Source organism: Diadema antillarum, unplaced genomic scaffold, assembly GCF_040938485.1.
Source record: "Diadema antillarum isolate AM-2024a unplaced genomic scaffold, OU_Dant_1.0 seq00000302_RagTag, whole genome shotgun sequence".
Taxonomy (NCBI): domain Eukaryota; kingdom Metazoa; phylum Echinodermata; class Echinoidea; order Diadematoida; family Diadematidae; genus Diadema; species Diadema antillarum.
Window position 1 is genome coordinate 98,399 of NW_027271325.1, and position 23,567 is coordinate 121,965.

Here is a 23,567-nt window from a genome sequence, read left to right on the forward strand (position 1 = left end):
ACTTAGGGCCTAAAATCTATGAGTTACTTTGTCTTGACGCTTGCATTGGTACTGATCGACACATTGCCCTGCGTCTACGTAAATAAACACCGATGATTCAGTACGTAAGAGTAGCTGTGATTAAAAAAAGAAAAAAAATCATGGACATACATACTCGAGTTCGACTCGAACCAATCCGAGTCCAACCAGAGTATGTATGCCCATGATTTTTTTTTAAAAAAAATCATGCTTCTACTAAAACACTTCATCTTGGTACTCATTTACGTTGATGAAGGGCAACTTGTCCATCGGCTGCAGTATTGGGCTCGTAGGTCTTTACTTTAAGTATTAATTTCCAGTGTGGGTTTAGATCATGTTTCGTCGGAGCAGACAAGTATCATCTTCGTGCTCCCCCCCCCCCAGAAAAAAAGGTTTAAAAAGCGGTCATTTCAGCCAAAGTGGGAAAGGTAGGATGATATGTAACAGACCCCTCCCCAAGGAAAAGTAAAGGTTCTGATTTCACTATCTATCCCACAAAACCCAGAGCAAGACACAGTCTCAGGTCCTTATGCAAAATCAACGTGGAATAATAGTGACGATGTGTTCCAAAGGGCTGAAGTCAAAATGCTTAATCTCACTGTTATAGGTTTACAGTATCTCCGATCTTCCGTTATATAAATTGAATGATATTTACAGTCAACGTGTAATAGTACTAAATGTGGATCCATCGTCTCGAGTTATTGATTGGTATCTACGCATACATTAACCCTAATAGAGCCCTGGGGGGGGGGGGTTGAATCGACCCCCCCCCCTCGACATTTTCAGCGACCATTCTGCCGCGCGATATTTTTTTTTTGACCGCGCCGCTCGCTGACTTTTTTGCTTTCAAGTCTCGCACATCTTATGACACCATTTTCGCGAAAATCGGACATACCGTTACGACGCTGCACGACCTTTTATACATGCTTGTCAGACCGAAAATGACTCAAAAACGTGATTTTGTGTACAAAATATAAGCAAATAAGAGTTTTCCCACCTTACTCAAAAAGATATGATTATTTCACTTTTAATGGCTGAAATCAATTAATTTTAGCATAATTATGCTGAAAATAGGTTCTGTAAGAGATTTCTTGCAAAAAGACGAAAAAACAAAAGGTGGAAAAACAAAGAAATAAATAAGAAATTAATAAAACAATAGAATTCATAAGACATTTATTTTGATACCAGATTTTTTCAGGTACATTGTATGGAATGCTACAAGGAATAATGTCACCAAGAATTAGGATGCCATCAGCTTTTTTTTTTCTGAATTAGAGCAAAATTTATGATTTCACGCACATTAATTAATATAAAAAATATACAAAAAGATATTTTTCTTCTTTTATAGTGTGGTAGATTACGCGACAAGTAATGTATGTGCCAATTTTCAGGCTGATTGCGCGATCGACAGCCGAGATCTGGGGGGGGGGGGGGTTGAATCAACCCTCCCACGGCCACAGAACAGGCCAAAAAGCTCGGCCTGGTTAGGGTTAAAATGTACTACACGGAATAATTGAAGCAATCAGATATGCGTCTAGGCCTACTTTGATGTGCGAGGTAGCAAGCGACCGAGCATTACAGTGACAGTTATCTTTGACGTCATTACCTATTAGTAATTGTAGCTCTGTTTCCATTCCATCATTGCTTTGATATTACTCACTATGTCATGTAAATTATTTTTTAAGTGTGTGTGTGTGTGTGTGTGTGTGTGTGTTTTTTTTTTTTTGGGGGGGGGGGGGATAGAGATTCACCCTTACTCCCTAGCTGTCTTATTCTCCTAGTACTGTACTGCCACCCAAAGAGGATGACATTGGTTATTAAAACCAGCAGTCACCAGGAGTGATAATGAGGTGTCAGTTAGGAGAAAAAATAATCCACTGAAACAAAGGAATCTGAAGGGGAATTGTGTATAAGCATTGATCTGGATATACATGCTTCTCTATAATTATGCTGAAGAAGAAAAGAGAAGTGAGCATACATAGTGTGAACTTGCACTTTGCACTTACATAGAATAACAAAAACCTTTTCAAACTAAAATGAGCAGGAAGGCAATTTTAGATGCGACATTTTACTGCTATTGTTTTGTTTTCTTTTAACATTTTCAAACTCTGTTGAAGAAATGATTATAGGCATTGTTTACCATTTGGAGATAAAACAAAAACCCAGATTTAGTGCTTCAAAATAGTTCTGAAATGTGAGTTAGGGATAAAAACAACCAGTGCACATATGCATCAAATGCGATAACTCGAACATTTGTTAATATCACTGCTCCCAAAGGTAAACAGTACCTTAAAACCAGTAGATATTGTTGATATTGGATGAAGAAAAAATGACTAGAGAGAGAGAGAGAGGGGGGGGGGGAGAAAGAGAGAGGAGGAAGAGTGTGGGAGAGGAATAAGGTTAACTCTTATGATTATTTCCATGTCGTAGGCTTTACAATCTTAGAACTAAATAGTGGAAGACAAGGAGGAGTACCACCGATATTTGACACATTGCCAAGCATCTTGGAGATGTAAGTCGCAGACTGGTGACATTATTAATGTTGGCTGATTTTAAGAAAACAGATGCACCTTGAATTGGACCTTTGCTTTCCATCACCAACATTTGTCATACTGTTACACAAATTTGCAGTCTAGTAAAACGTTAGATAAAAAAAAAGTACCTCAGCAGAACACGGCAAAGCTTCCTCATTCCCGAGACTTTATTTGCTTGGCCAAAACACGATGCCCATTATGTACGATTACTCTAAAAGCAGAAGAATTTATAAATATATTGCATGACAGGCACCGGTTAGAATTCGATAATGTGTCATTCCAAAGAGAAATTGATAGACCTGGATAGAGAAGAATAACTCATTTAGCCGAATTTAGACGAATTTAAAGAATGATGAAAATGCATGTATCAGAAAAGACAAACAACAGAGATAATTATTAGCACAAGAACAAGAAACACGAAGGAGAAAATATGAGAAAACGAAGTATAAAGTGTAATTGCTTTGAGTGAGATAATTCTTATCAAACTGACATACGCTATACATATCTAGTATAATTTGAGTTTTGATCATATTTATCTTTTGGTGGCTCGATCGGCAAATAAGATTCTAAATAGATTATACTTTTGCTTTTATTTCGGGCCACTACATTTTTTTTTTGCTATCAAAATTTTAAATCTTAAGATTCTAGCGGCCCGAATAGGTCACAAGACAAAAATGTTAGTGTCTCACCGTGATTTATCGTTACCAAGAAAATCAATGTCATTTTTATTTTTTTATTTTTTTATTTTTGCCTGACATTGAAATTTTGTAGCCGGCAAAAAATTAGAAGACATGAAATTAGAACTATTCAACGAAATATGAAAACAATTATAGATCATGTTAATGGAGTGAAAATTGGCAGGCTTGATAAAGGGCATCAAAAACAACGTAATGTACCTTTTAAGTAAGAAAGAAAAAGATACAAAATGAAATAATTTGATAGATCTTAAAGCAATGATTAATTATGGTAATTGTGTAATAGGAGAATCAAATAACATGTACTCTATGCTCACTAAGTTTTACAGTTTAGATATTGAATTAAAGCATAAAGATGAATTTTCAATGACACCACATATTCATGAAATGATCATATCCAACACGAAAGTTTACCTAATTCAATTTGAAATGATTAATATTTGGCCATAAATTTGACAGAAAAAGAAAGTAATATTTGCGAATTTGATCGTTAAAGCCAGCGACACTCTTGCCGAAATGCATACAGATTGTTTGTTTGTTTGTTTGTTTGTTTTATTTCTGCATTCAATCAGATACAATTTGAATACAAATTTCAAAAAGTACAAAGACAAAGAATAGCACGTGTAGTGAAATAAATCGATAACAGTACCCAAATAGATACACATAGGTGATTGCATTGAGCAATGTAGATACACAGAAACATGATATAAAATATACAGTATTTTTCAGTAAACAACAGAGATCATTGAATGCAGGAGACCACCATCGTAAGCGATTAAGCTTGAAATGGATGGAGGCCTCATAAAAGGACTATCCAACGACACAACTCTCTTGGAGGAAAGTGATCAGGTGGGTGCAGTGCAGTTGCAGGTGTGAGTGCAAGATGCAGTTGAAGGAAGAAAATAGAGATTGACAAAAAAAAAATGACAATCATTTACCATAAATATTTGTTATCTTGATTGGTTTGGAGAATATGATTGTATGAAATATCGTTTTAGTGAAGCTTTCAAAGAATAAATACTTGAGCATGACTTTATATTGTCCGGGAGATTATTCCAAATGTCCGGACCCGAATGTCTTATAGATTTATGTGTCACTAATAATTTGGGATTCAAAAGATGGAAATTTCTACATATACGAGTAGGGTACGAATGGACAGAAGTATTAAACCTTAACATGTTATTAAACGATGATGGAAGTTGATCACGAATATATCTAAACATAATTACTGCTACTTGAATAATATTCAAATCGAAAACCTTCAATGTTTTAAGTTCATGAAATAAAGAATCAGTATGAGCCAGAAAATGCGATCCTGTACAAATACGTATAACTTTGTTTTGTAATTTGAAAATAGAATTTATTTTGGTAGAGCCGCAAGTTCCCCATACAACATTGCAATAACTTACATATGGGAGAATTAAAGAAATTATATAATAGAAATAAAGTTGAACGAAGAAGAAAGAACTTCAGCTTGGAAATAATCCCTATATTTTTAGAAATACACGTTGTAACATGATGCAAATGCTCATTCCAAGTCAAACTTTCATCTATATATACTCCCAGAAATTTTGAATTTGTTTTCTTTTCTAATGGGATATCATCAATGTTAATATGTATCAGCGTATCTACATTATGAGAATGAAGTTTAGAATAATGAAATGAGTCTTTTTTATATTCAAAGAAAGTTTATTAGACTTAAACCAATTTGATACTTTACTAATTTCAATATTCAAAGTATCATTTAAAATCTTAAGATCTTTATGAGAATAAAATATGTTGGTATCATCAGCAAATAAAACAGTTACTTAGCCGTGAGTTATTATCCCTTTTCAGAACGAGAAAAACACATAACAACAATGCTCACTGTCACAAATATTTCTTGGCCCGATCGCGCCACCAATTAAATGATGGTGGCTGAATTAAAATAAAAAAGGATGGAGGACGGGGCGATTAAGTAGACATGTATGGTTGGCATCATACGAATACCGGACGCAACATATAGTACAATGTAAGATGTAATGACAAGCGGAAATAAATACACATATACTTGTGGTAAAATGTGTGTAATTGATCACCAGCTCGGCTGACGTCTGTATTGTTTTTGTGGTGTGGCTGGCTGTGCCGGGACGAGGAGGGATATGTATGTACTGGGAAAGAGAGGGTATTGCGTGCTATGATGCGTTCCTGGTGGCGACCTACGGGTGAGGGTTTATTTGTTCATAATTATAATTTTGGGAAGTGGAAAGCAGTTCAAACGGATAATGGTTTAGACAGCACAGAATAATGGGCATTATGGTGGTCATTATCTATCGTTATTCACTTATCCAAATGGTGCAAAAAGTTAAACCCCGGTATATTATGTACAGGTTATAGTACATACGGTACATACTCAAAACTAATTGCTGATGGTAATAGTGTTGCACAGTAACTACGTGATATGGACAGTTTTCAGAACTATATGGCTGCACAGTTCAATGTGTTGTACACATACATGGAATGATAATGAAATTAGGATGGAAATCATTGAACATGAGATGAATAATAAGCTATGGAATACTGTAGAATGAACATAATTGATTGGACGTGATTTAAAGGGGCTGTACAGTACTGGTTGAGGCGGGGATTCATGTTTTTTATATTCCTAAGTGAGATAATGAGAAACCTCTTGTGAAATATGAAAGAGCATGTAATTTTAAGAATGATTCAACATTTATTTGATGAAAATTGGTTTTCAAATGGCTGAGATATCCAAAAAAGTGATAACAATAAAAGACTACAGGCCACAACTTTATTAAGATCTCTTTGTTTCACCTAGTTTTTGGATATCTCAGCCACTTCAAAACCGATTTTCATCAAATAAACTTTTAATACCAATTGGAATTGCATGCTCTTTGACATCTCATAGAGTGGTTTCTGAATATCTCGCAAAACGTTAAAAGCTAAATCCTCACCTCGACCAGAACTGTACACACCCTTTAAACGATAACAATCTTGAAACATATTTGGAGAGCACAAAACATAAAACGATAGAGGACAGTTAGATATAATGGTTGGCATATAAGAACATAGCAATATTAGGAGAATTGAGTAATGAGAAGCAGAAATAAGCACATAGAGAGCGAAGTTTCCTGCTTGACAGACGTGAGTGTTGCTACGGTTGTCCCATGTGGCTGTCTGTGGAAGGAAGGATCGTGTCATGTACAATGTACTTCGAAAGAGGGTTTGTTTGTTTGTTATTCCACGTTTCAACAAATAAACCATAAACATAACAAAAAAATTGCATGGGTGACTTGTCGAATACAGCAATTAAGACAATTAAACATCTCAAATATGAGGAATCTACATAGAAGCGTTGCTTCGAAAGCTTGGCAGCACAAAAGGCAAGAAGTGAACTACTGCAACGTCTGCTAGCAGCTCTTCTTCTTCCTCCATCACGACTAATATGTATGATATATATATTATACACAAGAAATGCACAAGAAATGCCATGGTAGACGGGGAATCACATATTTGCCAAACGTTACGAATGAATGACGGAGTACGTAGGAGGAGTATCATGCATTATCGTTGTCTTCACTGCTAAACAAATCTTGAAGAGTATACTCTGTCCTTTTATTTCTCACAATAACCACTAACAACGGAATTTTTCAGAAAATAGTGACTCTTGATGGACATTGTTGTAGAAAAGCTTACGTAGTTGGCTGCCTTGGTGATTCATTCTTCAAGTGTACACGCCAGTCTTGATGTTTTGCTCTCATAGTCAGATCACTAGCTTATTATAACTGACTACTAAATTTAAAACTCATTTCTCGTTTGTATGCGTATAATGAGCGTATGCGGGTAACGGGGAACGAGATGGCTTGAAACTGCTCTGAGCATTAGGAAAACTGAAAAAAAAAACTGAAACACGGTAAAAAAAAGACTAGACAAGAAAATGGCCATTCTACCACTAAATGTCACCTTGCGAATGGATTTACTATCTACACAAACACTACACGAAATTAGCTATACTTTAGTATTCCATGGAGCCGGGTCCTATTATCATGGAATCGTCCTCATACTATGATACACCAAGATACAAGAGAGCAAAGAACATGTACAGAAATTGACCGGAATTCTCACTACCATAGAAAGCATCCTTTGTAATATCACTGTGAATTGTCATAGTTGCTGTGTTATTGCTATTATCAACATTTCTCTTCGGCTCCTAGTAAGATAAATTCATTTCCGTAGTATAGGGGAAGATAAGCTACCATCCGTCTTGTGTGCAAAGCAAAGAAATAGTATGCGATATTTCTCATGTTTATACTGCAATTGCAGGATAGCTATTTTAAGCAACACGTAAGTACACACAAACAACGTTCGAAATAATCAACCTATCCAATTACCTTGAACAAGTCCATGTATTGTCAAAGGATAGAATGTCAAATGACTCGCCTGTCTTTGCGAGGTTCTATTATACTGCGACATATGTCGTCTTTTCTTCAAGCATGTTTTGCTCGAATTTATACATTTGCATTTATCGAAATTAAGTAAGGAAGTGTGTGCTACGGGTAGGAATAACAAACCTGCAGAAATATCCTAGTTAGGTTTTCTTTAATCAAAGCTGTCCACAATTCTACGATAGTCATTAAATGGAGAGGTAAGCAAGGGTCGTCTATTGCGACAAGGATTGTCGCCCCGACAAGGATTGTGGCCCCGACAATCTTTGACGGAGTTGGCGTCAAGGATTGTCGCCCCGTCAAAGATTGTCGTCTGGCGACAATTTGTGACGAGGGCTGGCGGCAAGAATTGTCGTCCGCCCTCGAAGCACAGTTTGCTGGGTAATATCGTTCTTGACATAGTCATTGAAATACCAACACATAACTTACATGGCTACATCCATGCAAACATGCCATGTACAAAGTCATGGTGAGGTTTCAAGGAAGTATGTATGTGCGCGCGCACATGATAATTTAGTGTCCGTTTGTGCGTGTGTGTGTGTATGTGTGTGTGTGTGTATGATGGAAGAATGTGTTTATTATGTCAGCGTATGTGTTTTGGCTGCGCGTGGGGAGGGATACCAAGTAAGCTGTTGCTGGCATAAACGTTATATTGATTTTATCATCAGCTTTGACTTTGATGAGTTTGTTTGACGGATTTGTATATGAATTCGGAGTGGTGCTTGCGTGCGGGCGGATGCTGATTTTATGTATACGGTCAATTATGTCTTATATTGGGAAGTCGTTTCATCAGGAAGGAAGGTGGTATCGGTTCGGGTTTGTGTATGTGTGTGTGTGTGTGTGTGTGTGGGGGGGGGGGGGGGTTACATTTCGTTATTCCGAAGGTTCGATATTCTGAAGGCTCTTCAGTCCGAAGGTTCGTTATTCCGAATTAATTTCATTTTCGGATCAACGAACCTTCGGAATAACGCCACAAATGTTCGGATTAACGAACCCTTTTTCATTTTCGGATTAACGAACCTCTAGGTATAGAGAATTGTGTGTTTCGGATAAATGAACCTTTGGAATAACGAACAGCACCCGTGTGTGTGTATGTGTGTAGGTGTGTGTATGTATGTGGGTTGGTGAATGTGGGTGTGGGATGCTTTAGGTTTTGGTTAATCGGGGGTTGGTGGGTTGGGGATTTGATTTGAAGAAGAATATTATAAATGGTATGACAGATTTCGGGAAGATTTAATATTTAGGATAAATGTAGATTTGTTTCGGTTGGGGGGGGGGGGGGTTGGTCGGGTTTTTTATGACTGATTTTATTTTAGATTTGTATAATGTATTTGTGTTTTTTTTAATGTATATGCCCTTGTAAGTAAGAAGGTGTTTCATGATCCAAACCAATATATTCAAGGGATATAGGTTTGGTAGGGCCCTATATGTCACAACTTTCTCGTGAAGAAATTGATAGTAGGAGTGATCTATAATCGAGTTATCTATGTTGAAGTGAGATTATTTGTAGTATAAATTGACAAATGGATTTGTTTGTGATTCGAATTGCCATTTGTAACGTTTTTGTTCATGTTACATCCAGAATGGGTCGATTTATGAATTATTTGAATGAAATCAATTAATATCAAGGAAAAAACAGAAATAAAGTGTTGAGGTGGATTATTTGCATTATGAGGATTTGAGTGTTTGTTGGTGTTTGTTTACAACACGTATGTATTGGCGGTGTGCATATGACAAAGATAGTTATAGTTAAGGGTTGCAGCTCGTTATTCCGAAGGTTCGTTATTCCGAAGGTTCTTTGGTCCGAAGGTTCGTAATTCCGAAGGTTCGTTGTTCCGAAGATTCGTTATTCCGAAGGTTCGTTAATCCGAAATGAAATAAGATTCGTTATTCCGAAGGTTCATTAATCCGAAAATGATACAAGGTTCGTTGTTCCGAAGCTTCGTTGATCCGAAAATGAAATAAGGTCTGCTATTCCGAAGGTTCGTTGATCCGAAAACGAAATAAGGTACAAATCCGAAAATGTAATAGGGTTCGTTACGAAGGTTCGTTAATCCGAAAACGAAATAGGGTTCGTAAGTCCGAAGGTTCGTTAGTCCGAAAATGAAATAAGGTTCGTTATTCCGAAGGTTCGTTGATCCGAAAATAATAATAGGATCGTTATTCCGAAGGTTCGTTAATCCGAAAATGAAACAAGGCTCGTTATTTCGAAGGTTCGTTGATACGAAAATAAGAATAGGCTCGTTATTCCGAAGGTTCGTTGATCCGAAAATAAAATATGGCTCTTAAATTCCGGACAAAGGAGTAAAATTCTTGTCGTGACAAAATATTGTGTTTTAATTAGAATACTGTTTTATGTGTTCGTTGACATCTGTGCGCATATGTGTGACTGTGTGTACTGAGGTCAAGTACATAGAACCTTTGAAATTACTGTTAAAATGCCCATCTTATCTTTCACTCCCATTATCGTCGACTTATAGCCATCGTGTATCGGTAGTCTAAAATTCATCATCATCATAACAATTCAGGAGAGGCATGTTCACTTTGAAAAGGGGATGCCAGCATACTCAAACTCTCTTTTGACACATAAACACATACGCGCGCGCGCACACACACACGTGCAAACAGGCAATCACAAACACACGCTATTCCATACAAACTTTTTATCAGCGACGTAGAATGCCGTCGTAATTTTGTTATTCTATTTCTACATGTATACTATAATGACGAAAGAAGAGGTATTTACTCCTCCGGAGGATGAGCTCGTCCCCTCCCACTCCTTCTTCACTTCTTCATCATTGTCAGGAAAATACATTCGTTATTTGAAATGATTACCATATATACTGCCATTCTAACATGTCTCAAGCAGAAAAAAAAAAAATCACACACACACATGCGTGGTCTTAAGAATAAAGGGTATTAAACAAATACCTTACGAAAACAAGACACACCGCGTCATTTGATATTGGTACAATAAAAAAAAAATGTACGTATAGATGTTGCCGATTGTATTGGTCGCTATCATACGACCAATCATAATCATGATTCTGAATGCTAAAAATAACCATTATGAAGGTGGACGATGTGAGCTCATAATGAACCGCTGCACGTCGAAGATCCCGACTACAGTATGGGGAAGGTGGGGCATGGAATGGAGCACTAATTTTTCAAACTTACAAAATGATATCCTCATTGACTCAAAAACAGTAAAAATAACAGTTTGAGATACACGTTGTATGAACTTTATTATGTAAACGAAAAAACGACAAAACCACTGTAAAATTTCAGGGAAACTCGAAGCAAGTTTTACAAAAGTAATATCAAACTTACCCCATCTCTGGGGATAATGGCACTTAAAGGGCTTACTCGCCAGTTTTTACTCGTGAACGGACGTAGTACGCCGTGGAGCCCATCGGCGGTCATTATAGTATGTAAACCGCTATGAAGGAAATTCTTCCTCCCTTTCTTTTTTTTTTCAGTTTTAAGGTGAAACAAAGGGATGTGTTGAAAACATCATGATGTGCTATGTAAGTTTTATTTCTGCTTTTACTCTAAAAAATGAAGAAATTACTTTTATTTTTCCATTTTTGTCCCTCATAGTTCGTGCTAACAAGAACGCGGTCTTCTCCCCCCCCCCCTTTCTCTCTCATGCTAACACAATGGACAAGTTGTTCAATCTGTGTAAAAGCACCACATTCGGCTTATAATATTCAAACAGATTTTGCTAATGAGCCTTTCTGAAATCTGGCGTCTTCTCCCGTTGCCATGGCAACATTAAAAAAATCGCGTGTTTCCAATGATATGATACCAATTTTCAAGAAAAGTGGCTCACTTCATAACTAGTACTGGAATTACTTGTTCTATTGCAATAAAAGTTATTCTCTTATTTCTTCTCATGTTGCCATGGTAACACATTGTTTTTGAAAAAAAATATATCTTTACTCATTTTACAGTAGCAAAGGTGCCAAAACTGACTAAAAATTTATGGACTTACAGCCACCTGTTCAAATGCAATCGAAATGGGGATGATAAACACTCTCTGTTGCCATGGTAACACTTAAAAGTTCCGGAATCTGCCATGTATTTATAATGAAATAATGTAAAAACTTGAAATAAGTGTCTGAAAATATCTCTTTCAGTTTAAAGCTTTGTTTGCCATTAGCATCTTGGTTATACAAAGTCACATTTCCCCTAGGGCATGGTGATTACTATAGCAACGACTTTGCAGAAATATTGATAGAACAAGAGCACCGGCATCAACCATAGCTTATATCACTAAATACACAATGCTCCAACTATGGCTCACTGAAACTAAACCTTAGTGGTCTAGCGATTACTATGATGCCTGTTTAGCATTCACGAAGCTCCAAATATTTTTCCATACTCGCTTGAACATCCACTGAACGTTCAAAGATGTATATACAATAATTAATATAAGAACAATGATTTCTGTATGAAAGGAAATTATTTTCATAGGCCTGGGAGCAGACTGGGACGTCGTCCTAGCCCCGAACCCTAAGCTGTAATGCGCTTGCATGACGGTTAAAATGATTGTGCATCTTATTGGACGGAATGACCTATACTTCGAACTTCCATCTTCAAATATAAAGAATATCAACCTGAGAATCAACCTTTCTCAGTTATAATAATTATGGACAAATACAATGTGCAGCGTCATATACATCCCTTTGAAAAGAATGCTGCAGCGCCCATGGTTAAAGGTATGGTATAATATTGGTTGAGGTGAGGATTCAGCATTTAACATTTTGCAAGATACTTAGAAACTGCTTTATGAAAAGATAAAGAGCATACAATTCTAAGAGGAGTTCAAAGTTTATCTGATAAAAATCGGTTTTGAAATGGCTGAGATATCGCAAAACAAAGTAAAACAAAGCGATCTCAATAAAAGGTGGGTCCCAGTCACCTTTTATCAGGATTGCCTGATTTTTAGATATCTCAGCCATTTCAAAACCAATGTTTTATGAAATAAACTTTGAATTCTCCTACAATTATATGCTTTTCCATATTTCATAAGAGGTTTCTCATCACACACACACACACACACACACACACACACACACACACACACACACATCATCATCATCATCATCATCATCGTCATCATCATCATCATCATCGAGAAATCGTTGGAAACTTGGAGCCCCATCTCAGCCGAAACTGTACCATCCTTACAAGATCACGTTTCTTTCCATTTCCCCTCCCCTTCCCCTGCCAGTAAGTCCTCTTGGCTCTGCCGCAGTGTATATCAGGGCAATCCCCCCTCCCCCTCCCGACAATAACCCCCGGCTAGTTACTTGTTAGTGATAAGGTTAGAGTAAAGGTTAGGGTTAGGGTTGGGTTCAGGGTTATAGGGTTAGGGTCAGAATTAGGATTAGGGTTAGGGGAAGGGGAAGGGTCCGGGGTAATTGCCCTAGACCCCCTGCCGCAGGTCATTTCATTATTGGATTGATATGAAATGCTGATACCGCGGCAACAACACTTTTCACTGTGAATCTAGTAATAATCAAAGTTGCCCTGCGTTATCATCATTGCTACCATCGATAATTATAGCCATTACTACAATTAATGATACTTTTTAGTCTTGTCAATACGCATTAATCATTCTCTGTATTGGTCTTATCGTCGTTACTGTTATTATCATTAAAAATGTGAAGGTGTCTGAAGGTAGGATATAGACAAATCACACAGCCCCCTATGCCCCTGGATCGTTGCTCAGGTAAATAATTGTTCAGACTGAATTAAAAACAAGATTCTTGTTTATGCCACTTCTTCACGCAACACGACGTGCTTTAGCTGAAATTATACACGTGCATCATCCTCCCCGAGACAATATCGAATTTTCATTGCATGATATCCAAGCATTTTTTTTTTTCCTGATTACGACAACTTATTTTATTATCACATTGAGAATATTTCATTTTCGGAATTACGAACCTCATTTCATTTTCGGATTAACGAGCCTTATTTCAATTTCGGATTAACGAGCCTCATTTCATTTTCGGATTAACGAGCCTTATTTCATTTTCGGATTAACGTGCCTTATTTCATTTTCGGATTAACGAACCTTCGGAATATCGAACCTTATGATATATTCAGATTACCGAACCTTCGGAATAACGGACCCTATTCTATTTTCGGATCAGCGAACCTTCGGATTAACGAACCTTCGGAATAACGCCACAAATGTTCGGATTAACGAACCCTTTTTCATTTTCGGATTAACGAACCTCTAGGTATAGGAAATTTGCGTGTTTCGGATCAACGAACCTTCGGAATAACGAACCTTCGGAATAACGAACAGCACCCATAGTTAAGACTGATGGAAGAATATGACTACAGTGAATAAATGAACAAAGACAGGGTTATAACATTTAGGGAGGGTACCTCCCTCATATGCCTTTTCTCTCGGTCTCTCTCTCTCCTAGCCCGCCTCACCGCTGAAATTGACACACCCATACTATTTTGAAATCTACGCTGCTGTGAACTCTATAAATACGTGCTCATACACGTTGAAGGCATTTTTATTGCCATAGTAGTGCCTGCTGCTCAAAAAAAGTTTGTTCGCACAAACATCAAAACACAAACACAAACAGACACACGTACGCATACAGGCACACGTATACACACAGACAAACAAACCACTACCACTATACAACCACCACACATGCACAGTTTCTACATATTGTATTATCATACTCCAAACACACACACACACAAACACACACGCTCACACACACACACACACACACACACACACACACACACACACACACACACACATACGCATAACTTACCAGTCATACCCATCCCACCAAAGCATAACACCGGAGCAACCACCCCGAGCCGGGGGCGACAATCTTTGACGGGGCGACAATTTTTGTCGCAACAATTTTTTTTTTTTGCCATCATAGATTGTCGCCATCGAGGTCAAAAATTGGGAACTGCACAAGCGTCACAGATTGTCGCCAGACGACAATCTTTGACGGGGCGACAATCCTTGACGCCAACTCCGTCAAGGATTGTCGCCCCGAGCCGGGGGCGACAATCCTTGTCGCAACAGTCGTCATCGGCATCATCAAAGACAAACAAAGACACAATGTCTGATGTAAAAATTGTATGTCTGGCATGTCTGGTTAACAGTGAGATGCCTTGCACTCTGTTTGATGTAGTTTGCATTGCGCCTCCAATGCAACCAAAGAGTTTTACTATTTGCTCACTTTTGATGATTTTTTTAAAATATAAAGTAATATCATTTGTGACGTTGTTTGTTGCACTGCTGTCGTAGCCATCAGGGCTTTTTAAAATGCATATCCCTCGTGGATCTAACAATGAAAATTTCCATTTTTTACATTTTGTATATCTATGCCTTTATATAATTTCATTTCATTTCGACTATTTATCAGAAGTATGATAATGCTCTCCACGAAAAAGCATATTGCCGTGATCTACTCAGTGAATTACATACCTTCATTTTCTTCGAGGCCAAGAAAACGCAGAGCTGTATTTCCCATACAGTATACAATCTACAGCAAGCAATGAAAGGGATCGATATCATTTCAGAAAGTTATTTACTTACTTTAAACATTGTCTCTTTCTCTCTCTCTCTCTCTCTCTCTCCCTTCCTCGCCCCCTCCTTCCACCCCTTTTCTCTCTCCCTCTCCCCCAGGGTAATACACGATTGTGTTCGCTGAAGAGACTCGTGGTCATGACGATATGGATTGGTCTCGGATGCATTGCCATTAGCGTGTTCCGAGCGCCGTCCGACTACGACATGTCTCGAGAGATGACCCGATCTCAACTCTTGCCCCTTCTTCGTGGCGACATCGGGCGACAGATCAATATGCAGCTGGATACCACACCCGATAAATCGACTAAAGAGAAGTGAGCCACTATCTATACACTCTTAAGGAGTGTTTTAATGATGAGAACTGAAATTCATAATCAGGGTTACACGAAACACGAGCCGCAATAATAATTGTACATGTTGCAAAGTTGCTATTGAAGATTTTTAAGGAGCCGATGTCATTCAAAAGTTTATTTTTTTTTCTTTGTTTGCAGTATTCGTTTCTCATTCATATCTGTCATCATCACCACTCATATCACCGCATAGTCTTCTTCTTTCTCTTGTATTCGTATACACACCCGTTGTCATTAGTTTCAATCAACAAGGAAAAATACAGATGTTGATAAAATGTTAGTGACGGTTGCACTATATAGAAACAAGGATGATACGAATAAGAGAATTCTGAAGGCAAAGGTAACGGGAAAAAGTCTTATATACAACTACTTCTTGTTTACGTATTCAGTGGTAATGGTGCCACAGCTACCAACTCATGTATATTAATTGACTGCCTCCCTTTTCCCTGCTCTATGGGGATTAGTATCACCCGTGTTCACCATGTCACCCTACCATTAATGACCGCTTTCAAATTAATCATGTTAAAGGGAACTTAGATTGAAGTGTGTGCAGCGTCTGCGTGAATATCATTACTTCTGCATGCTATCACTTCCTATCTATGTCTATCATTTGTAGTAACTAGAGCAACAACATACGAACAACATCATTTTTCATCAGTCATAATGATTCTATTTGATTACTGTTTTATAAATAGGCATCAATGAAGATGCCCATCTTGATTGATGCCCATTTATATATACATATATATATATATATATATATAAACACATTTTTCTACTGAAAAGTGTGCATTGTTTTTCCAGATGCAATGTATTATAGTTATCTTTAGGCCCCTATACATATTATGTATTGTATCATATTGCAGGATCTGTACTTTTTTTTCATTTTGCTAAATTTCATGAACTGATACATGTATACTTTTATAAAGGCCTACTATTTTTGTTGATGATGGAAAAAAAATTACATTGAACTGAACTGAAGATCTATGAGCACATGTAAAATGCATTATGATGAAATGCTGATTGTGCTTCGCCAAAAAGAAAGAAAGAAAGAAAGAAAGAAAGAAAGAAAGAAAGAAAGAAAGAAAGAAAGAAAGAAAGAGAGAAAGGTGTCATAATGTAGAACAGTGTCTGCTTTTCCACAGAGAATTAAACAGGCTGCCGGGACTTACGGTTACACTAGGACGATCATCATTGTATTTCTGTCAATGCTCGTACCATGAATTAGTGCCTCTCTCGCGCTCTTCACTTCTCACTCGCACTAAAGCATGTAAAGCGTGGCAAATTAAACGTATGGCGTACGTGCCACGGGCATACTGTGTGTCTAATGGGACGCCATGGCACAGGACAATCTTTTGCCACTGAAAAACAAAAAAATAATTCTGCATGAATTGTCATGGAATTCGAGGCCGTGTCGGTTACCATGGTGTAAACTGCCTTCGTAGAATACCTGGCAAAAAAAAGATCGGCAATGAGATTTTAATGACACTGAAAGTATAAAACCCCTCCTTACCTTAGTACTCACATTGGTTCATTGAATACGTTTGCTGTTTTGACATAGTGTTAAGGAGTGGATTGGTTTAGTAGGGAATGGAAAGATGGGATAAGATGGTAGAAGCAGGGGAAAAAGACATGACAAGAGAGAGAGAGAGAGAGAGACAGAGACAGAGAGAGAAGGGGGAATTAAAACAATAAAAAGTATCTGCTACTTTCCTTTATCTCATCCCTCGTGTGCGTCGATGTATTATATTTAGTGAAAGTGGTAATTGATGTTTTACCTAGTTGGAGTTTCATATATTGTCAAAAAAATAAAAAATAAAAAAATGGGAAGATTTAAGAAATCAAAATTATGAAAGGGGGAGGAAGAAAAAGAAATGGGAGAAAAGGGAAAGTAAGAAGAATGGGGGAAAGAAAACAAGCAAGCTGAGAAATAAGAGCAAGATGGAAAAGTATAAGAAAAAAAAACCCCCACCCAAAAACAATAAAGAGAGGAATGATTCAATTCAATTCAATTCAATTCAACTTTATTTTCATTTCTATTAGATAAACAGGGGAAATTATAAACAATGCATTAACAGAACATATTTGCGTTAATTTCAAAAACGTAATTTAACAAAATGCATGTGATCATGAGTAACAACATAATTGCATTTCTTTTTTTTTTTTTGGGGGGGGGGGGGTTATACATATGCATAGTACAAAGATGGGAATGGAAATGGAGGGTCCCACTAAAAAGCAAAGCTCGGACGATATGGGACCCTCAGAAATACATAAGAGAACAAATAATGACTTAATGAAACTACAAACAGATATATGAAACAAAATCAAAGAAACCAATGTCAACTGACATAAAATTGAATTAGGAAGGAAAGAAGAAAAAAAAAGGAAGAAAAAAGGGGAAAAAAGAGAAAAAATGATACTACAACACGCGTCATCGTGGACACAAGCAAACTGGAATCCATGATGTAAGAGTAATGATAAGACGGACCCTGGATTGATATTGCGAAAAATTGGGTACATATACCGGTAAGAATACAGAAGAGAGGACATCATAAAAAGGAGAGAATAGACACAATGATATACGGTTCAATAACAGTAACATCTGAGGAGGACTTATGTTTGACAGATTATTTTTCTCTAATAATAGATTAATGCTTATAAAAAATGATGACTTGATTGAGATAATGAAGCAAACCTACTAGTAATTCGGTTGTACATTATAAGATTTCAATGAAAATAATGTTAATTTATTCTTGAATGAATTCAAAGTTCTTGCTGTTACTATATCGTTAGGAAGTGAGTTCCAATACTTTGGCCCATCGTAGATGATAGCAAAGCCTGAAACAAAAATGAGTATGTAAACTGTGATAGCATTAACTATGCGTTTTAATCGTGTTCCCGAATGTGGGATATGCAGCTTTACTAACGTTGTGGTAAATAAACTGTGATTAATATATAGATTGCTTTTTTTTTTTCATTGTCAAACAGTAACAGTGGCCAAGTAACGTATTTTGGCGGATGGGGGGGGGGGGTCTGATTGCTCCTGGTTGGGTCAAGATGAACAACAACCCTCTCCCCTGTAACGTCTCAAACGTTATCTGAGCTTGTTTCTTATTTAAAAAAAAAATCACATATACTATCTGAGTGAGGTGGTAATACTATGAGTGTCATCGTCCTCGATGAATATTTCATAACAATGTTCTGGATATATCGTTGTCCTCTTTTTCTTATTAATAGTTTCATTACTTCCTTATGCCATGCATATAGATGCTATTTTGAACTGTCCTAACGAACATAAAAAAGGCTGTTTACGTATGAGTCTCCTGTCTGTTTCAATGGAATTCTATAGTATACAGTGCATGTTAGCAATCTAACCGTACCAGCCGGAGGCAGTTCTGAGCCAAGATTCTGGAAATCGCCCATTGCTTCACCGAGTAAATGTCTGTGTTCGTGTGTAGTACAATGTGTATTCAAAAACGCGCCGGAGGGAAAATGTTAATGAGGTTGTCTCCTCAACTCATATCGTACCTAACGTTGCTAGAGCGTGCTTCACGCGTTTGCTAACACAGCAAAAGCAGGAGGAGGCGTTGGCACGATTCGCCTAGCATTGTCCATTCAATTCCGATGTGCGCATTTGAGGGTGACTCCGAGAAATATTCAGCTGATTTATGTAGTTACCCTCATGTCTCCCCTGTCTGGTCATACACCAATGCCCTTCACATAGTTTATGTCTCATGACTTGAGAAATGATCTTGCAAAGGGTAGAATAGAGTAAGTAAATGTATATTCTATATAATATATAAACGTCAGTGATTAATAATTTTGATGTAGTACAGCACAAACAATAGGGTTTATACCTTTATATTAAATTACATTTCAGCGGCAGTCCCCCTTCAAAATTTAGGCCCTACATCCTGACATCATTTTCTTAAACTAGATGGCTGAGGAATTACACATGGTGGTTGACACACACTCTGTAACGTTAGGGGTTTCGTTTTCAAAATTCCAGATTCGATAACTCATTATAAAAACGCGGAATGATTTCAAGTGTTCAATGTCACCCCAGCGTTTTGATTGATGTAGCACTCTCATCAAAAATGAAATAAACCAAGAAAGATCAAGACCTCAAACTTTGATGTCTTAAAGAAATCGGATTACAACAAGTCATAGAACTACACGTTTTGCCTTACAAAGTACCAATAAGCGGACATAACCACTCTCAATGAAATAGAGTATGTATTAATCTATGTGGTTATATTGTGGATGTTTAGCACTATGTCATCAAGGATATAGTCTTATAGCTTCTTTGTTATCACAACTATTCATACAATTCGACCATTCATTCATAAGCAGTGCACGTGTCCTCAAGTTCGTGCTGTTTTCCGTCTTTGTTTATCTTGCTGTTAGTCTTACGGTCTGATGTATACATAACCAAAACGAATTCTATTTGATGGAATCAAACTTTGCAGTAAATATCTGTATACGAAATTGAAAATGAATTGAAGCAACATGACTTTACATAGTGCGTTATTACAAAATGCAGAAGCCTGTGTCTTTAACTTGTCGCTTTCAATTCCAATATCTAATCTCTACTTCTAAATAACTAGACTCAAATGGGAAGAATCGAAATCTTGAGTGACCGGATTAACCGTATTCAATGTTTCCCCACAGAGAGTAGTGCTAGTGTAATCCATTCCGAAGAATAGAAATATCGTCAGCATGAGTCAGCATGATGGCATTTACTCATGAATTTGTTGATGGTGGTAGCATATTGTGAAAACTTTGTATGCTAGAAAGACTACTTTCTTGCATCTGAATATCATTGTATCGCGCATGGTTGATAAACAAGATGATTTAGATACCTAAGAGAAGTTACTTGAAATAAAAAGCGACATTAAGTAAACATTAAAAAATTACCATATTGATGTCATCGCCTTTTTCTTCCTTATTCTGTGTAAGAAAGGCAAAAATGAGAGTGACTGCCATAACGAATAGCAGGGAATTTACCCCAAATGTTTACGTGGCCAGTGATTGCATCAATAATGAGAACTTTAAATGGCAAATCATTTCACTGCTGATGCGGGGAAGAATAATACAATTGAAATCATGACATCCTGGCGTAAATGAGAGGAGAGAAATTAGAACCATGTGAACATTATTGATAACATATAAATCATTTCAAATACCGGTGTTGAACAATCGAAATGCGTCCATGTTCACATATAACGTTTTGAACGTTGATGCAAGAAATCTGACTATTGTGTAAAATGTGCATCTAGATACATTATATTCGATTTGAAAAGAAAATTATTGTGAAACGTAATATGTATCGTTGAATCGTTTCAAGAATTTTGACTTGTAGCGGCCAGTTTGAATATCTCAAAAGCTCAAGAGTTGAATCATCCAGATTATGTTTCAAAACCCTCGAAATTGGTTGAAGCCATTTCTTGTTTTTTTTTTTTTTAATTTTAACCAGATGTAACATATAAGGAAATACACACAGTAATTTTGTTGACTGTAATTGTGGCGACCATTTTGTTGGACATCTTGAATATTTCAAAAGCTTTCACGGGTGCAAGAATTGCATCATGTCATCATCAATTGCTTCTGAATCATGATTCAGATTCAGATAAATCACCTTGCAAATAGAGTAAAGCCATCATATTTTTCGATCTTTTTACCATTCTTAATGAAATATATAGGCATTTCAGATTTTGGTAAATATTTTTGCAGCATTCTTGAAGATATCAGACCATGCAAGGATAGAACAAGTTGCATCATCCATATTCGGATTCGACACCCTCCAAATAGGGATAAAATCATTGGACAAAGTATGGATTTTCAAAACTTTTTTGTTCAGTTTGGTACTTCGAATCTGAATGAAGGTCAAGGTGTTTTTTTTTTTTACCCGATAAAAAACCTATTTTGCACTTAACACAAAGTGAATTCATAATATCAATTTTGAAAACATTCTTACATGTGAAGTGAAACTGAAATCATGAATCTTTGCACTTGCTTTGATTGTATTGGGTATTTTGATTCAAATGAAAAAAGAATTATTGATTTATCTTTTAACAAAAGGTAATTTACATAATAGAATAATATATTACTACATTATAGAATAATATTAGAATAAAAATTATAACAATGATAATATCAATTAAGAACCAGATCGTCTTTATAAAAAATGTTTGCATTGTACAAATGATGTGTATTGTTTAAACAATTTGGTGGTCCAGTCTAAGGCCTACATAAACACTTTTGATTAAAATACCATATTTCTGTCACAGTGTAATCTAATTTGCATATTATGCAAATGTGATAATTTTCCCCAGCTGGATTCTTTGGGACTTTTAGTGTGTTGTTGAGGAGAACAGAACGAATTGCGCTGGTATGGAATTCCTACTCTTGCAGTTGGGTGAAGATGATATTTTGACTAGTCTAGTAATGTAACAATGAATAAACACATCATTTTCATTCATATTGATGTAGGACATGACAGACACTAATGAATGAAGAATAAGGCATTTACAACACTCTATCATTTGGCCTTTTTCAAGGGATCACACACTTAAGAAGAAATGATATGAACCTCACGTCTTTCTCCGACTGGCGGGTTAGCATGTGCATGGTTAACGTGCATAGGATTCATGTTATTTTTTGTTTTGTTTTACACGAAGGACGATGGACGTTGTGTTGGCAAAAAGCCCGAAAGAGGATCACGCCAAAGCTATGGAGGAACCGAAACGTGTCGTGAAAGTAGTCCGAGTAATACGGCGAGTCGTGCAGAAAATTGTGCCCGGCGACCAACTTAGAACTTCATCCAAAGACGTCCTGAAGAATTTTAACGAGGCATCTAAACTTCGTCCTTCGAAGTCAAGTGCAGATAACAGGTATCTTTTAGCAAGCATGTATTTTGTTTTTCGATCACATTATTGGTAGTTTGTATTCCGCAAATGATAACAAGGCAACAAAATGTGCTTAGATAAATAACAGCGTGATACATTGTCATGATTAAGGAGGACATTACAGTTTGCTCTAGACATGCATTATGCCTAGCCAGAATCAAAACGCAGCGAGAATAAGAGCAAACCACATAGCTCATTTCATTGTCTGTATGAACATCTGATGGCAAGGAGCTTATACCGTAGTAAAATGAACGGTAGAATAGATAGGCCAAGGCAGTCACGGAGCACGGGGGATAGGGCAACCCCCTCCCCGTTGCATTTTCTGCATTTTCCTGAACCCAGATTAAGGATGACAAAATCTTCGAAGTTATCATTATAATTGGTTTTTTTTTTTAGTTCTATAGGAAAGTGTGAGGGGAGGGTATTATGTTCTCCCTATGACCCAATATAAAAGCTACTTGCATACTTTTACTATATACTACTCGAACGTTTATGCACCGACTAAACTTTACTATTTTTTGTAGCTGCTAACAAATGTATTTATTTTTTTCCTACTGTTTACAATTGGACTTGTCAGATTAGAAAGGAATCCATACTAAGTGAAATGCAGTGTTTGATGAGAAAGTTAGCCTTATAATATAATCTACGGTAATAATCTGACGTTGGATAACAGGGCTAATTTTGTGTGAATACGGTGATCTCAGGTAAGTTTATGCATTTAAGAAAGCGTTCTTGACATGCACAGTGAAATACAAAACCCGTAACCTATGGAAGTCAAAAACATCGAAATACTGCAATTTCATCTGAGCCCATAATCATGCAGGACACAGACATTATTTGTAAATCTTTAATTCACAAATTCATATCCACACATCAATATGAAGAGGTACTTAATCCGCTTTTGATGGTAAAATTAAAAACGTGTACACATGTATTTTCTTTCACATGTTGAAGTGTTTTCATGCAATGACGTAATGTCCCATCATCCCATAATAGGATGAAGAAAACATGCCTTGGAAAAATCGACGT

The 23,567-nt window shown here is 36.9% G+C and overlaps 1 protein-coding gene across 1 annotated transcript in view; it reads left to right on the forward strand.

Moving 5' to 3' along the window:
* Positions 1-23,567, forward strand: part of LOC139730344 (alpha-N-acetylneuraminide alpha-2,8-sialyltransferase-like) — a 63,784-nt gene that overhangs the window by 6,515 nt on the left and 33,702 nt on the right. Inside the window, exons 2-3 of the mRNA XM_071641211.1 lie at positions 15,380-15,594; positions 22,311-22,523. Of these exons, the coding sequence (XP_071497312.1) occupies positions 15,380-15,594; positions 22,311-22,523 (428 nt within the window). The remainder of the gene's footprint in view (positions 1-15,379; positions 15,595-22,310; positions 22,524-23,567) is intronic.